The 18,235-nt window shown below is 41.0% G+C and overlaps 1 protein-coding gene across 1 annotated transcript in view; it reads right to left on the reverse strand.

Annotated features, from left to right (window-relative positions):
- Positions 1–2,428: 2,428 nt before the first annotated feature.
- The window catches only part of LOC134609778 (tubulin alpha-1D chain-like), a 120,169-nt gene continuing 104,362 nt past the window's right edge, over positions 2,429–18,235 (reverse strand). The window contains exons 4-5 of the mRNA XM_063453190.1: positions 11,414–12,094; positions 2,429–2,783 (exon numbers count right to left, since the gene is read on the reverse strand). Coding sequence (XP_063309260.1) covers positions 2,490–2,783; positions 11,414–12,094 — 975 coding nt within the window. The 3' untranslated portion in view covers positions 2,429–2,489. The remainder of the gene's footprint in view (positions 2,784–11,413; positions 12,095–18,235) is intronic.

The following is an 18,235-nucleotide window of genomic DNA, read 5'->3' on the forward strand; positions in this document are numbered from 1 at the left end:
TATTCCAGAAGTTTGGTCCTTAAGGGGTTAAGCTGGAAAGTTTTGGCTGGAAAGCCATGCTTCAGTGGTCCTAAAGGGAACGCTACCTAACTTTTTAACCCCCATAACTCCCGAACCCCTGGTCCGATCTTGGTGATTTTTGAATGCTATTCACCCAGATCAGGTACACACCACATTTAGGGGTGTACCTTATGTATTTGGGGTACATCTAGAACTTGGGGAAAAATATGTACATTTCTGTTAACAGATAAGCTGATGGGAGAAGTGTGGGTTGTACCTTGTACTTTATTGGTTAATGTATTGTAGGTGGCTCCCTTGCACAGGAGCATTGCATAAATGCAGGGGTGGCGTGATTAAAAGTTAGTTAAGTTCTACTCCTGATACTGTGTGTCGCCCAGTTATTGGGAAAAGTGATTGGATATTACTGGATTGCCTTGCTGATTGTGCTTGTTACCCTATTGGATTTACTACTTGTTCCTGAGCCATTCTAAGATACCAGCGGAAATAGGCTGTGGAAAATCAGCTCTTCGCTACATACAGCAATTAACTCAATTATCTCCCAAGCAGAGGGGAGTAATGTACAGTAATGAATGGGAGTGTTTAACTGTGTAACTGTAAATGATTGGTTGTTAAGTTTGTGTCTTTGGTGCCCAACAAGGTCCACTTGGGTGGTCCTTGTGGGAAAATGTGTATAAAAGAAATGCTCGTGTGCCCATTAAAACATTTCCGCTTAACCCTCAATATGTAGCCTCGTCTCGTTATTGAAGGGTACCTGCATCCAGCTAAATCACTAGCTCTTGTAAGAGCTCTGCCTCCCTCTCTACACTGATCCAGCTGATGAACTCTGACACCCACCAGCCTGACCCACCTCTGGACCCCAGGGAAAGTCACCCTCATGCACATAAAAGGTAGGAAACAGGAGGGCTGTATGTATGTGTGTATCAATCTTTCTGTATGTGTCTATGTGTGTTTATGTCTGTGTGCGCGTGTCTGTCGGGGGGAGGAATGGATCAGTTTTGCACCGGGGCCCCATGGATTGTGTGTGCACCACTGGTCAGGGCTGACAACCAGACTAATACCAGACAGACATTCCTTTCAAAACCCGTAGATGGAATGTATCCCTGCTTGAGTTGTAATCACTGCAGCGGGATCATCAAGGGTGAATTTTGCACCCATCCCAGAACTGGCCAACAGATTAAGTTGAAAGGCTTTTTTTTTTTTTTTTACATGCCAGACTGACCACGTGGTATACTTTCTAAAGTTGACGTGCGGCTTAGGTTATGTGGGTAAAACGATATATGCTCTGCAAGACCGGGTTTCCCAACACAAAACCACAATCCAAAATCCAAATTCAGATGCACCAGTCGCACGGCTCTTTAGAGAGAAAAAAGACATAACGCTTCTTAGTTACGGTATCAAGTTCTGAAAAGAGTGCCCCCTATGAATAGAGGAGGTAATAGAGACAAGCTATTGCTACAGAGGGAAGCCAGCAGGATGCACCAACTGGACACAGTGTCCCCTCATGATCTCAATGAGAAGCTTGAGTGGCACTGGTTCCTGTAGGTGCTTCCGTTTGGTGACCGCCAAGAGATGCATCCTGGATCTGAGTATGTACTATATGTACTTTATTATCTGCTCTTGTTTTGACTAGCAGTCTCCCTTAATATGTACTTGTCCATATTATGTGGCATGCTTTATGTCCTCATAACTGGTGAGTTTGCTTTAATGTTTATTCTCTATATTTATTGTAAATATTTTTGTTTTATTTTATGGTTTGACAGCTAAATCAGCTTTGCTAGATTCCCTCCTACTGCCCCTGCTCATTTTCTTATATTTCTAAGATTGATAGAGGTATTATATTGCTATACACATTATCTAACTTCCGTTAGGGCTTGTTAAACTGATACTATCCATTAGAACGAGTCTATGTTTAGCCATCTCTTAGCAACCGGATGTGATGATGTCACACGCTATGGCCGCAACGTCTGACGTCATCACGCACGTTTTGACGAACTAGTAAGTGAATAGAGCTCCCAGGATGGCAGATGAATGCGGGAACTAGCTACACAGCTGATTTTGATCCTGTTTGAAATGTGGGTGGTGGCACTTGAATTAATGTGAGCACTTTTATGTATATATATTTATTTTAATTCATGCTATAACTTAGTACATTAGCATTGTTAAAGGGCTATTGCCCGAAATGTTTGCATCCTGTACATTGTTCTTCAAATAAATGTGGTAGCACTTTAAATACCAGTTGCGCATTACTCATTTTTTTTCTTGTCTAGTTGAAAAGATTTTGACCAAGCATCAGGTACTTGGGAAGGGGCCATTAATGCTATACTAGTCAGGCCTTGTTTGATTAAACTAAAGAAAAAAGTAATAATTTGAACAATATTACATTTACATAAACACACCAAAATAAAAATCCCAATCATAATATAAAATTTTATTTCCATCTATTTCACTTTCTACAAAACTGCCATACTTCAGTATTCTTCTTCTTCTTCTTCTCCTTCCACAGAATCTGCACCAACCTCTTCGTAATCTTTCTCTAAGGCTGCCAGATCTTCTCGTGCCTCAGAGAACTCGCCTTCTTCCATGCCTTCACCAACATACCAGTGCACAAAAGCACGTTTTGCATACATCAAGTCAAACTTGTGATCAAGACGTGCCCAAGCTTCAGCAATTGCTGTAGTGTTACTTAGCATACATACTGCACGTTGTACTTTTGCCAGGTCTCCCCCAGGCACCACAGTTGGTGGCTGGTAGTTTATTCCCACCTAAGAAGAAAAAGAAAGTTACTTTAGAGTTTCATGAACACAGAATTGCCATAGTTTGCAGGAATTCACAAATCGTGCATATATTAAACATGCACATGAGGGCAGAAGAGGGTCTCTCGTATAACAGGAGTTCCCTGCCACCACGCATTGGAACAAGTCAAACATTTTTTGTAACCAGTTTCTCAATCTTTCTATTTTGAGTGATTGCCTCTATGTATTGGTATTGCAATATCACCAGTTTAAGCATGAAAATGTTTTCTTATACAAAGAAAGATCAACCAAATAGTTACTCGACTTTGGTATCAAAAACAAATTAAACTTTACAACATCCTGTGTCAAAAATGCAAGAGCGGTCAAAAAGTAAGGTCAGGGGGTGAAATAATGATAAAGGGTACATCCTATCGATTTGTTGGGTAGCCTAAACGGCCATTAGGTATTGCGTATACGGGGTAACACATCAATAGACAAATATAATTGCTATAGATCCTACTTTAACATTAGTTACAGCACTGTATATGAACCCGATCTCTAGAGTGGGGAAAGAGTAATGTGAAATCTTTCACAATTGTGTTTATCAACACTTCCCATTGTTTGCCATTTATAGAACAATGGAGGTCAATTCCCCCCCCCCCCAAGCTTGGACTCTGAAAAAAGAGATGTTTCGAAATTATTATTATGTATATCACGTCAACATATTGCACAGTGATTTAATATATTATAAGAGGGGGAGATTTAACAATAAATGAGACAATTACAAAATGTTACAGGAGCAATAGGTTGATGAGGTCCCTGTTCAATCGAGCTTACAATCTAGAAGAGGTGAGGTACAAAAACACAATAGGACAGAGAATAGCAATAAGAAAGTGGGAGTGAGACAGAGCTGGAGGAGAGAGCAAGGGACAGGTATGTGAGGTAGAGATTACTCTAGGAGGTCATAAGCTTTCCTGAAGAGATGGGTTTTGAGACACCTTTTAAATGATTAAAGACTAGGTGAGAGTCTGGTGGTAGACAGGGGCTCAGTGCTTTATAGGTATGGATTAGTTATTTGGCATTCTGTATCCTATAGGAGTCAATCAAAGTAAGGACTGACAGAGGTGAGAGGTGTGAGAGGAGCGACAGGAGAGGAATATCAGTCTGGCAGGCGAGGAAAATCAGTCATTACAGACTGTAGCGGAGTAGTATGACTTCTGGGATGACCAGTTAGGAGGGAATTACAATAGTCAATGCAAGATTAATACTAGAGCATGAACAAGTGCCTTTGTAGTGTCTTGGGTAAGAAAGGAGCAGACGCGGGCAATAGAAATAAATCATTTTATAACACATGGAGATTGGTAAAGCTGCTTTGATACACAATTGTTCCAATTTTATAATTGTGACTATTGAATAGTGTGTAAATCCATTTGTGACTGGGTGCGTCTTACAAAGGATCAAAGTTTTAGGTAGGAGTAGTGGGGAGATTGGGGCAAAGAATACTGAAGGACCAATGTGGTAAAATCCATGTTGTGTAGACGAAACCAGTGATACAGGTCGGTAATCCTGTTTAGTCTTGCCAAGGCCTTGCATAGAAAGTGTTATACAATAGGCCAAGGCTTGCATCGGGGATGCCATTGAGTGGCCAGTTTTGCTACCCATTTTATGTCTAGGTTTGTCCCATATTTGGAAGAATAGAGAGAGAAGAGGGGGATATGGTTGGGCAAAACTGATTATGCAGCCACATCAGACTATTTTCTCTATTGAGGCGGAGGTACGGTGGCAAGATAGTCGCATGGTAATACAGTTGAATATTTGGTACTGCCAGACCTCTCTTCCTAGAGGGTACATGCATCAGTTTCCAAGCAACACTGGGTCTCCCATCTGCCCAGATAAATGTATTAAAATCCTTCTGTATGCTCTGAAAATAAGAAAGTTGGAGAGACAGCGTTAGAGTAGAGTACGAAACAGGTACTGTAACCTGAGAATTATGGTAATGTTGAACGCCACAATGTGGTGACGGAGGAGAGGGATGTAAGAGGGACCGTAACATCCCAGTATCCAACGCAGGAAGTCCCAACCGAGGCAGTCAAATGCTTTTTCAGCATCTAATGCCAACAACAGTCAGACTCCCTGAGCACTCTGAGCTCTGTCTGCCCAAGACAAAATTGGTTTGGTCATCATGTATTAGTCGTAGAAGCAGTGGGCATGGTTATTGGCAATTATTTTAGCATAAATATTTGAATCTGTGTTTAGGAACAAGATAGAGCGAAAGTTCTTGCAAACGTCCGGGGATTTGTTGGGTTTGGGTATAGTCACAATCATAGCTGTCAGCATTTTCTGGTGGTAGAGGTCCCTTATCGGTCGCCTCAAAAATGGGGTCAGAATGTCAGCGAATTTCCTATAATATTGGTTGGAGAAGCCATTGGCTCCCAGTGAGTTACCCGGAGGTAATTTGCAAATCGCTTCTAAGACTTTGTCTAGTATGATGGTTGAAGCAATTAGGCCTGTTTTCTGTATTTAGTTGGTAGGTGAACTGAGCGAAGGAATCTTTCAATTTCTTGTGTAGAGGGAGTGTGTGTGCTAACTTTAATTATACAAGTTAGAGTAGCTTTGAGCGAATTCTCTACTTATTTCCAGGAGCCCCATACATTACCTCCCCCCTCATTCTCCCTATTAATCAGGGCAGTTCTATTTTGCGCTAGTTTATTACGTAATCTGTCTGCCAGGCTTTTGATTACTTTGCTACTTGTTGTGTGGTAGTTACTAGCTTGGGGCCTATGAAGGAAATAGTTGATCTTGTTAGCGTTCAATGGTGGGAGCTGCTAGTGTAAAGAATGTAGCTTGTTAAGCCTACGTAGGGATTTTTTTGTTTTGAGAGTAGATTAAGGCTAATGGTTTATAGCAGTTAGAGAATTTAATATTGCGTGTCTTCTTAATATTGCTTCTTAAGATTACTTTACAAACAAACCTCTAACCACTGCCTTATGGGTAGACCAAACTGTAGTGTCCGAAACTGCACCCAGGGAATTTAAATTTTCAAAGCGATCACATGGCCCCTTACCTCCCTCTCCCTCTATATGTACTTACCCAATCGCCGCTGGCGATCGGTTTTCTTCTTCTATGGGGGGACTGTCTGACAGACCAGACAGTCCTTTCTCTGCAAATTAGGACCCCCAGGGGCCATGTGAGGCAAATTACAGCTAAACACCGCAGAAATGTATAAACAGTCCTGGTCCTTAACGGTACAAAAATTGAAAAGCAGTCTGGTCACTAAGGGGTTAAAAGAGTGTGTTCAGCTTACCTGACAATATCACTACCTACGCAGTAGCCCAAATCCCTATGTATATTTCAATAAATGGAGGTTATTTAGCAACTCCAATGGCCATTAGATGTAAGCCCACCTGCCACACGTGCAGGACTTATTTTTGTGTATTTGTATTCACTTTTGTATCACACAGCCATGTTACAATGCTGCCACCCACCCTATGTGTTTACTATTAAGGGTTAATAAGTATGTAGGGGGTTTAGAAAAATACCCCTTTCTATCTTATTAGAGAGCTCTTTGACTAAAGCTGAAGGAAGCAAGACGAATTGTTAGTTTAGGACCTGTAGTCGCAGGTGGGCTTACATTTAATGGGCATTTGAGTTACTAAATTATCTCCGTTTGTTTACATATACATAGAGATTTGGGCAAAGACGCAGGTAAAAAAATAAATAAAAAAAAATACCGTTTGGTTTTTATTGTATGTATTGGGGCTGATGTGTTCTATGGTCATTGCTGCTGCCCAGGAGTAGAGAGAATTTGAGCGCAGGACTTATTTTGGCATATTAATATTACTAGGAAACCTCCTTGCCACCACCCCCACTAACAGTTTCTGGAGGGGTGGTGGCAAGGAGTACTCTATTGAGCTATTTTGTGTTCTTATCCTCACATCTTATATCTATATTTTTTATTTTCCCCTACCTTCTGTGTTTCTTCATATCCAAGTTCTCTCATTAACTCACGTGTTGCTTATCAATACCATGACGGTATACGCCAACAACTTCCATTGCTAGATGCTGGCATATCCTTAGAGCAGTGTAATGTTGCCCTTGTATATGTTAAACAGTTGCCATGGAAAGCTCTGACAAAACAAACCTGGTGGTACTGTCTTCTCATGGGCCCGCTGTATTTAGGATCCAATATCTTCCATGACCGGTCCCTATCTGACCTAGCAACCACTTATTTTAGCCTATACTGTAATGAGGATAAGGACATTGAAGGATAAAGATCTCAATTCCCCAGGAAAGCACAGGCTTCTCCATAAAGATTTGCAAGATTATAGAATTAACATAGTCTGCATACAAGAGATACATCTTACGCGCACCCCTACTATGCTTGACAAGTATTACCCTGTCAATTTACATGCACTTTGCACTAAAGGTGTTTTCATCTGCCTACATAAGGATATTGCCCTCACCCTACACTGCAAAATTATTGATCCGCGATAGTGGTATGTTATTTTTTACTGGCCTATACAATACTTTAGTATCAGCATACTTTCCAAATACTGATTCCAGGAACATTTTACAATGTTACAAAAGGTTAAGGTTAAAGTTAAAGAAGGCCGATTACTATTATTTATGTGTCCATTTTTTTAAAAATGTATTTTTTATTTTTAAACACAATCTCCCTCGCTTTACTCTACTCTAATGCTTCCATCTGTAAGAACATTAACAAGGTGATCTCTGTACGGTCTCTATAATAAATGGAGAACACTCCATCTGCAAGACAGATTACACATTCCATTCTAGGGTCCACAATATGTACACTAAAATAGACATTTTCTTCTTAGATAATCTATCTTTTGCCCAGTTGTCAGACTGTAAAACTGGTGATATCAGCTGGTCCGATCATAGCTCAATGTATTTGGGGCTCCATGACACCTACCAGTTTATAGGGAAATGTACATGGCTCCTCAACTAATCATTTCTCACAGATGATGAATTTGCAGATTCTAAGATCAGATCTTATAGTCTTTAGCTCTGCAAATTAAATTTTCAGAGCATTTAGAAGCTTGAACTTCTACAGCTTGTCAGCTAATGAATTGTGAGCGCCTGCAAATTCATCCATCTTTGGTTCAAAGTCGGACATTCTTTTCCCAATCTCCATTATTTCTTTGTGAAGCTCTGCTCTTGCAGTTGGTTAGTCATGGATGTTTGGATGGTAGTGGAGAGTTCCACCAGGCGAGGCAAGAAGGTGAAGAGGATCCTTCTCTCGGGACTGCACCACCGCCATGTTGGGACAGGCTTGGGCCCTTGCGGTCTTTGAAGAGGAGGCTCAGACGAGAAACAAAAATTAAGCCTGTTCCGATTTAGGGATCTTAGACCTTTGCATTTGCAACACTGGGCAGAAGAGGCTCAGAAAAAGAAATGTATTTTTTTAAAGCGCCTGGTGTGCCGTTTGTTTATTGCGCCTCGTTGCTGAAATTTCAGGAGCTTCACCAATGTGCGTCCATTCAGTTCAAGCATTCAGCCATGTTGCTTTTTAATTCACAAACTAGCTGCAGACAGTAAGAGAAACTGCAAACCGGTAGTGCTATCCTTACTATACGTCATCCTGTGTTCTCTCCTTCTAATGCAGGTTGCTTTGAAGTTCAGATCAAAATCTCCAAGTGGAATGCAACATCATCCCAGCGTGCTTTCCACCTACTGAATCTCCCAGCGCTCCCGATGCAGCCCCATCTGTCCAAAACACAAAATATGAGCAGCTTAACCTATTCTGTCATGGGTGGAGTTTTCCTCAATGCCATCTGTCCTTTGAAAGGAATGGGCAGCTATACACATGATGACTGCTGCTTGGACGTATAGAAAATAATTTCTATAGGTACACACCTTGACTTTGTCAGTTTTTGTTTCAAGGAGCTGGAACTAAGGCTACATTGCCCAACTGTATAACTAAAGTTTGCACAGTTAAAGCAGATTATTTTGGCAGGACTCAATCACAGGAGGGGTTCCCAACCAAGTCCTGAAGTAAAGGAATGCTTTAGACACAACTAGGTGATCCCTAAATCCTGGACTGTTAGGGGGTACTTGAGGACTGGTTTGAGAACCACTAGAGCATGACACTGCCTCCGCTGGCCTGGCTTTCTGTCATCTAGTCCCCAGTTAAAATAACTCACATGCACTCGGCCATCCACCTGATGTAATAGAAGAGGTGATTCATCAGACCAAGCAACCAACCTTCTTCCAATGTACCATGGTCCAGCTCTGATGCTCATGTTTCCACTGAAGTCCCTGTTGACAGTATCATGGGAACTTTGACCAGTCTATGGCTATGCAGCCCCATTTGCAGAAGACTGCAAAGCAATGACCCCGATTTACCACTTGTCGTTCCTTACAGCAAGTAGATACTAACCACTGCATACCGGAACACCCCACAAGATGTTTTGAAGATTATCTGACCCAGTAGTCTACACATCACTATTTAGCCCTTGCCAAAGTCACTCAGATTTTTTTGCTTGTCCATTTTTTTTGCTTACAAAACATTAAATTCTAAGACGGACTGTTCACTTGCTGCCTAATATCTCCCATTTATTGACAGGTGCCATTAAACATATAATCAATGTTATTCACTTCACCTGTCAGTGGCTTTAATATTGTAGCTGATCAGTGCAAACTACTTTATATATTACTTCATATAAGTAAAAAGAATTTATGAAGTAACTATACACGGGTGTGTGAACAGGATAAAAGGCTTGCGTTTTTTTCGCATTGAAATTCGCCAGATTGGTTACGTTGCCTTTAAAGGACCACTCTAGGCACCCAGACCACTTCAGCTTAATGAAGTGGTCTGGGTGCCAGGTCCAGCTAGGGTTAACTAATTTTTTTATAAACATAGCAGTTTCAGAGAAACTGCTATGTTTATCAATTAGTTAAGCCTTCCCCTATTTCCTCTAGTGGCTGTCTCACTGACAGCCGCTAGAGGCGCTTGCGTGATTCTCACTGTGAAAATCACAGTGAGAGCACGCGTCCATAGGAAAGCATTATGAATGCTTTCCTATGTGACCGGCTGAATGCGCGCGCAGCTCTTGCCGCGCATGCGCATTCAGCCGACGGGGAGGAACGGAGGCGGAGAGCTCCCCACCCAGCGCTGGAAAAAGGTAAGTTTTAACCCTTTCCCCCTTTCCAGAGCCGGGCGGGAGGGGGTCCCTGAGGGTGGGGGCACCCTCAGGGCACTCTAGTGCCAGGAAAAAGAGTATGCTTTCCTGGCACTAGAGTGGTGCTTTAAGACCGTATGGTAGCCCAGGAATGAAAATTACCCCCATGATGGCATACCATTTGCAATAGTAAACAACCCAAGGTATTACAAATGGGGTATGTTAAGTCTTTTTTAGGAGCCACTTGTTCACAAACACTGTGTTAGTGGACTTACACTTATTATATATCATTTTGTTCAGGAGAAACAGGGCTTTGATTTCACATTTACTTTTCATATATGAAACAATTATGAATAGAATCTAAAAAAAAAAAGTGTGAGAAATTAAGATAATTTTTAGTTTTGTGTGGCATTTTAACTGTGGATTTCACAATACGGTTAGCTTTTACTGCAATAAAATACACGTTTGTGTTCAGTAGTGTCTCATGATTAGAACAGTACTCCCCCATACAGGTTTTATGGTGTTTTGGAAAGTTACAGAGTCAAATATAGCACGTTCCATTGTATACACATTGAAGTTTGCCAGACTGGTTCTGTTGCCTTTGAGACCGTCTGGTAGTCCAGTAACTAGAATTACCCCCATCATGGCATACCATTTGCAAAAGTAGACAACCCAGGGTATTTAATATGAGGTAGGTCCAGTCTTTTTTAGTAGCCACTTAGTCACAAGCACTGGACAAAGTTAGCGTTCATTTTTGTGTTTGAAAAAAGCAAAAAAATAAATATGAACGGTAACTTTGGCCAGTGTTTGTTACCTTGGGTAGTCTACTTTTGCAAATGGTATGCCACGTTGTGGGTAATACTTATTCCTGGGCTACCATACAGACTCAAAGGCAACATAACCAATCTGGCATATTTCAATAAAAAAACTGAAATGGGCAAGTTTTAACTTTCAAAAACACTATAAAACATGTACAGGTGGGGGGGGGGGGGTGTACGGTTATACTCGGGAGACCTTACTGAACACAAATATTAGTTTAACAAAACAGTAAAATGTATCACAACAATATAATCAGCAAAAGTGCAGTTTGTGTCTGGAATAATGCAGAAAGACCTCACTTTCACTGACAATATCATTGTTGTGTTATCAATTTATTCTGTTTTGAGAGATTATACAGGTTTCTTTTTGTATTCAGTTTGGAGATTAGGCATATGCTTGGGAGTCAAAGAAACAGCTCAGGCTCTCACCAGAGAAGGATACCTGAGCGCACTGTGCACAATCCAGAAAACAAGATTAAATACATTTATTTTGGGGTCAGTGATGATAAAGGAAGTAGTCTTACAGGTGCAGAAATTGTTTTCATAAATTCCCGCAGATGTAAGCCACTAACACATATGCAATGAGCATATTTTTACAGTTATTAGCGACCCTTTGTCTACAATTCTACTATTATTTAACCAGTCTTTTACAATGACAATTCTCCATGACAATTTTATACCAGTTGCCAAATCAACTCACCTTAAACCCAGTTGGGCACCAATCCACAAACTGTATAGTACGCTTTGTTTTAATGGCTGCAATCGCAGCATTCACATCCTTTGGTACCACATCTCCACGGTACAACATGCAACATGCCATGTATTTACCATGACGAGGATCACATTTAACCATTTGGTTGGATGGTTCAAAGCAGGCATTGGTTATCTCAGACACAGAGAGCTGCTCATGGTATGCTTTTTCTGCAGAAATTATGGGAGAATATGTGACTAGTGGGAAGTGTATACGGGGATATGGCACTAAATTTGTCTGAAACTCTGTCAGATCCACATTTAGGGCTCCATCAAAGCGCAGAGAAGCTGTGATGGATGACACTATCTGCCCTATAAGGCGGTTAAGATTGGTGTATGTTGGGCGCTCAATGTCTAGATTACGCCTACATATATCGTAAATTGCTTCATTATCTACCATAAAGGCACAGTCAGAGTGTTCAAGTGTTGTGTGTGTAGTTAGGATGGAGTTGTAAGGCTCCACAACAGCAGTAGACACTTGCGGAGCAGGGTAGATGGCAAACTCTAGCTTTGACTTTTTTCCATAATCGACCGAGAGTCTCTCCATAAGCAATGAAGTGAAACCCGATCCTGTGCCGCCTCCAAAGCTATGAAAGATGAGGAAGCCCTGAAGACCAGTGCACTGATCTGCCTGCAAGAGAAAAAAATGGAGAATTATTTATTTGTTAAATATATACACCACACAAGAACATTTGTGTCAGGGATTTCAAGTGCAAAACACACATTAACCCCTTAAGGACGGCGGGCATGCTATGCCGTCCTTGGAGACCCGGCTCTAAACGCGGGGGGTGGGGGGGTGGCATAGCATCTCCCCGCCGTCCTATTTACTTACCCGGTGGGGGAACTCACCTGGCATCCCAGGGAGACCCCCTGATGCCGATTCGGCCCTCCTAGGCCATGTGATCGCGAGGTCCTTGAGAGGACCTCACGATCACATGGACGGCATACAGCAATGCCAGCAGGGACGTCTACAGCAATGCCAGCAGGGAGAGTGCCTGTAATGACAGGTACTCCCCCTGATGGCTGTAAAAAAATGAATAAAAGATTAAAAAGTTTTTATATATACTTGGATCATATATACACACATTTATTTATATATATATATATATATATATATATATATATATATATATATATATATATACACACACACATATATACATACACTGTCTACGTGTATTTTAATATCAATATATATATATATAAATATATATTAATATCAAAATACACGTAGAATGATATTGATTAAATATATACAGTGGGACCTCTGTTTACAAACCGCTTCAGTTTTGGTTTACAAATTAAAATACATTGAAAATAATGCCTCGATTTACAAAAAATGTTTGCAATACAAAGCAAGCTTCCCCAGGATGCATTGCACCTGGAAGGTTTATAGCACCGCCCCCTGCATGCTGGAGCCTGTGGGTAGCACGTGGCGTCGAGTGTGGAGGTGTTGGAGCGGCTTTTACATTGAGTTTTTGGAGCCATTCTGGAAATTGTTTGCAGTTGTTTTGGGACTTTTTGGTGCATTTCTCAAGCTGTGGAAAGGGAGCTGAGATCTATCGTTTGCATGCCTTTTATTGTATGTTTTGCATTGTGGGTTGGTTTACATGCCAGCTCATTTTGACTTTTTTTCTGACCTCGAACGGATGAATTGGTTTTCAATGCATTCCTATGGGAAACGAAATATAAAGTATGTCCAGCAATAGCTCCATGAGTTTAGCTATCTGGGGTCGGTCTCTTTCGTGGAAGTAATCCGCCGAACGACACGGCGTTTGCATAATTAGAAACAAACGGGATGGAAATGAGATGGTCCCAGAGGTGTTCGGGAGAAATTGTGGCCGGAAAAGACGTTCGACACATGTTTGTGTGTAACCGCAGTTCTGGGGGGTAAATGAGCGGCACACTTCCAAGTTGGTTGGCCTGGCTGTTCGGTAGTTTTGTTCGTTTTTTAGATAAAGTACGAAATGGGCTAACTACACAAACAGCAGGCGAAAGAGAAAACAACTGAGTATACATAAAACCAGGGATTTTGTCACAAACGTATATATTTACATAATTAGGTCATTTTATGAATTGCAATTTGTGGGACCTGCCTGACAACCCAGGCCGAATGTCCAGGGAATTTAATTTGCTAGCACTATATTTAACCGCAAAACAACATAAAACCTGAACATTGGGGGTACTGTTTTACTCGGAAGACTTTGCTAAACACAAATATTAGTGTTTCAAAACAGTAAAATGTATTACAATGAAGAGATCGTCAGTGAAAGTGAAATTTTTTGCATTTTTCACACACAAATGGCACTTACACGGACAATATAATTGTTGTGATACATTTTACATGAACAGGTTTTATGGTGTTTTCAAAAGCTACAGAGTCAAATACAAGGCTTGCGTTTGTTTTTTCGCATTGAAATTCGCCAGATTGGTTACGTTGCCTATGAGACCGTATGGTATCCCAAGAATGAAACTTACGCCCATGATGGCATACCATTTGCAATAGTAGACAACCCAAAGTATTACAAATGGAGTATGTCAAGTGTTTTTAGTAGCCACTTGTTCACAAACACTGGCCAAAGTTAGTGTTAATATTTGAGTGTGAAAAATGTCTACTATTGCAAATGGTATGCCATCATTGGGGTAATTCTCATTCCTGGGCTACCATATGGTCTCAAAGGCAACGTAACCAATCTGGCGAATTTCAATGTGAAAAAACTGTAAAAAATGTAACATGCTATTTTTAACCCTGTAACTTCCCAAAACACCATAAAACTTGTACATAGAGGGTACTGTTTTACACATAAGACATCGCTGAATACAAATAGGTGTATTTTATTGCAATAAAAGCAAACAGTATTATGACAGTCACAGTTAAAATATCACGTAGAACTAAAAAATATCACGTAGAACTCCCATTTTTAATATTTTATTCAAATTAAATTATGTTTCATACCTAAATATTTGATGGTAAATGAAAGCCTGGTTTCCCCTGAATAAAATGATCTATAATAAGTGTGGGTGCACATAATATGAAAGAGGTGAATTACACCTGAACATACATATTGCAAATTCAAGTTTTTGTTTACGTTCTGACATTTTGCTCAGTCCTTATCCCCTTAAGGACACGGCTTCAGAAGCTTGCATTAGGCTTAACCCGTTAACGCCGTTACGGCATTCTATGCCGTCCCGCATTTAGTGGGCTTTAAAGCCGTTGTGGCGGCATAGAACGCCGTAACGGCCCTGGAGCGCCCGGGATACTTGCCTACCTGGCGCTCCGCTTCGGGAGGACTGCATCACAGCCCAGACAGCCCTCCCACGGCAAAAGAAGCCCCCGGGGGCCATGTGATCGCTCTCAAAGAGCGATCACATGACCCCCTATAGCTGGCTGTGGATCTGCCAGCAGGGGGAATGTCTGAAATGTCAAGAATGAAACTTTACTTTCCCTGCTGGTGGGAAAGTAAAAAAAAAGAATTAAACATGTGTAAAATTAAAATAGAAATTTATTTATATATTTATTTTGAGACCTAAAGAGTTCTCGGTGGAAAAAGCAACCGATACTAAGCTTTGCCTCCAAAAGAAACACCTACACAAAGAACAAGACCACTATATCCTATCCATTTCCCATACCAAAACAAGCCAAACAGGTCCTCCGGTAGAAATTAAATACTATCCTACCTTTACCAAATGGTGTCCTGTACCACTTTTAGATAGACTAGTGATGTCCCAAATCACTTCCGACCCAGCTTGTCCACTGTTGGCCATTCAAGGGAAGCCCCTAACAACCAAACAATTTATGTATTACATTCGTACTTTATTACTCAGGCTTGGACATAACCCACACGCATTCACGGGTCATTCCTTTCCCATTGGTGCAGCTTCAGCTGCCTCAGGTAACCACGTACCGACACACATCATTAAAAACATGGGAAGATGGAAATCATCTGCATACAATAGGTACATTCCTAACCCTGAAAATGAAATAAGAATGGCTTTCCATAATATGTCTAAATAATGTTTGTATTTAAATAAACTTATATGAATGTTTAGAAATCGCTTCTAATCATTTCGGCACACCTCAACTGACTTGCTATTACTAATACTGCTTCTTTTTATTATCATTGCCTAACGTCCTCGTAATGTGCCGTACACAAATAGAAGGCTTGGCCTGGAATTGTGGGAGGTACAACTTGCTCTATATAACGCACTACAATCCAGCTTACCTGTCAGCGACGATCCCGGAAGTGCCCCTCCCACCGCACCCTCAATTTATTATTTCTCCGAGGTGGGCCCTCTTTTACAGGCCTAACCTCACGTCAGTTTCGGCACACCTCAACTGACTTGCTATTACTAATACTGCTTCTTTTTATTATCATTGCCTAACGTCCTCGTAATGTGCCGTACACAAATATAATATAAACACCATAAAGGCATACCATTTCTTAAAGAAGACATCCCGGGGTATTTCAAAATGCATATTTTGAACCTTAGCGTGGGATAATTTTCCGGCTAGCTTGTACCAAGTGTAGTGGTAATAAGCGTTTTTTCTGCCTTTTTCACACAAAGTGAGTTTGCACAGTATATTTTGAAAACCTTATGCGTGCTACGACAGTATAATACTTCATATGTTTCTCAGCTATGTTGTCTGAGTACAGCAATACCCCCATAAGTATCTTTGCCAGGTAGATGTGGTCATGGAAGGGGCACATTTGAGACGCAGACAGTTTTCTAACTTTGAAGTTTTACGCTGTGTCCATGTTCCATTTTGGAGTAGTCTAGGTGGTTTGTTATTCAAACTTCCCCACAAACACATACTATGTATTAAAGAATACACCCTGGGGTAATTCAAAAAGCGTGGGATCTTTTTTTACTTTTTTAAACTTTAACTTTTTAAAACTAGTTTAGAAACTTTTTTTGCTTATTAATTTTTTTTTAAACTTTCCTAAACTTTCTTAAAAAACTTTTTTTGTTTTTTACAGATTTAAAATTTTTATAAGCTTTTTTTTTTTTACCGTTAACCCCTAACTAGCAGTAAGCAGCACCATAAATTCCCCAATTTCGCATAACTCCCACCCGCCCTAGCTAGCAAAAATATATCATTTTAAAATATTTAAATTAAATAAATTGAACCCCTGAGGATTTAAAAAAAAAAAATCAAAAAAAAAAAAATCAGTGATCTGTATTTTGATCACTGTAGGTAGTGATCAACCGGCAGTGAAGGGGTTAATTTTTATTAGGACTGGGTAAAGGAGGGTGGGATTTTTTTAAAAAAATGTTATTAAAACTTTTTTTTTTACTTTTTAAACCTTTTTTTAATGTTAAAGGGAAAACTCCAGTGCCAGGAAAACAATCCGTTTTCCTGGCACTGCAGGTCCCCTCTCTCCTTCCCACCCCCCAACCCCGGTTGCTGAAGGAGTGAAAACCCCTTCAGTAACTTACCAGAGGCAGCGACGTGTCCCACGTCGCTGCTTCTTCCTCCGCCGCCGCTCCTCCTCTGTATTACGTCGGCCGGTGGGCGAGACTGATCCCACCTACCGGCCGGGGAGACCTAATGAGCATGCGCGGCATTGCATTAGAGCTCCCCATAGAAAAGCATTGAAAATACTTTTCAATGCTTTCCTATGGGGAATTGAGCGACGCTGGAGGTCCTCACACAGCGTGAGGACGTCCAGCGACGCTCTAGCACAGGATTTCTGTGCTATGATGCAGGAAGTGCCATCTAGTGGCTGTCTAGACAGCCACTAGAGGTGGAGTTAACCCTGCAAGGTAATTATTGCAGTTTATAAAAAACTGCAATAATTACACTTGCAGGGTTAAGAGTAGTGGGAGTTGGCACCCAGACCACTCCAATGGGCAGAAGTGGTCTGGGTGCCTGGAGTGTCCCTTTAACCCCTAGCTAGCCAAAACACCAAATTCCCCAATTCCCCACTAACTTCCACCCACCCCAGCTAAATATATTATTTACATATATTTAAATTAAATAAAATTAACCCGAGGGTTACAAAAAATACAGGTTGAACCTCAACTTAAAAAAAAAAAAAAAAAATCAGATCACAGTAAAATGTAGTCCCTGCCAATTGATCACTGTATTCAGTGATCAATTGGCAGGGAATGGGTAAAGGGGGGTGTGATTTTTAAACCAACTTTATTTTTTTACAGGGAGAAGCAGATCATCACTGATCCGTCTCCCTGCACTCCACACAGAACACGTACCTGCAGCACATGTGCTCGCTCTGACAGAGCGATCACTGCTGCTGGGGCAACGCGATTGGGTGCTCCCAGTCTGCCTCTAATACAGAGACAAATGTAGAAAACTGATGGAAGTGCACTCCACCCCTTGCCAAGGAATCCAGGGTGCTTGATAAAGACCCTTAGGGGTTGAAAGGTCGCTTTGTAGCTGCTGGTTCCAATAAATTGCCTTTTTCTTGGAATTCATTTGGAGTGCCTGGATTCATTTTTCTATTTCTAATACAGAGACAGATCGGAATAGCGTTAAGCCTGCGATCGCCGCGATCTGGGGTTAACTTTACCGCATGACGGCCCCGGTCCGTAATCCGTCAGGAAGCGGTTAACCCCTTCAGGATGGAGTCAATAGTACACGTTCTGATCAAAACAAAATGTAAACAAAAACTGGAATTTGCGCTATATGTCTGTTCAACCGTAATTCACCTCTTTCATATTAAGTGCACCCACACTTATTATATATAATTTTCTTCATGAGAAACTGGGCTTTAATTACTCATGAACTATTCATATTTGAAACTTAATTTAT

This window comes from Pelobates fuscus, chromosome 1, assembly GCF_036172605.1.
Source record: "Pelobates fuscus isolate aPelFus1 chromosome 1, aPelFus1.pri, whole genome shotgun sequence".
NCBI lineage: Eukaryota > Metazoa > Chordata > Amphibia > Anura > Pelobatidae > Pelobates > Pelobates fuscus.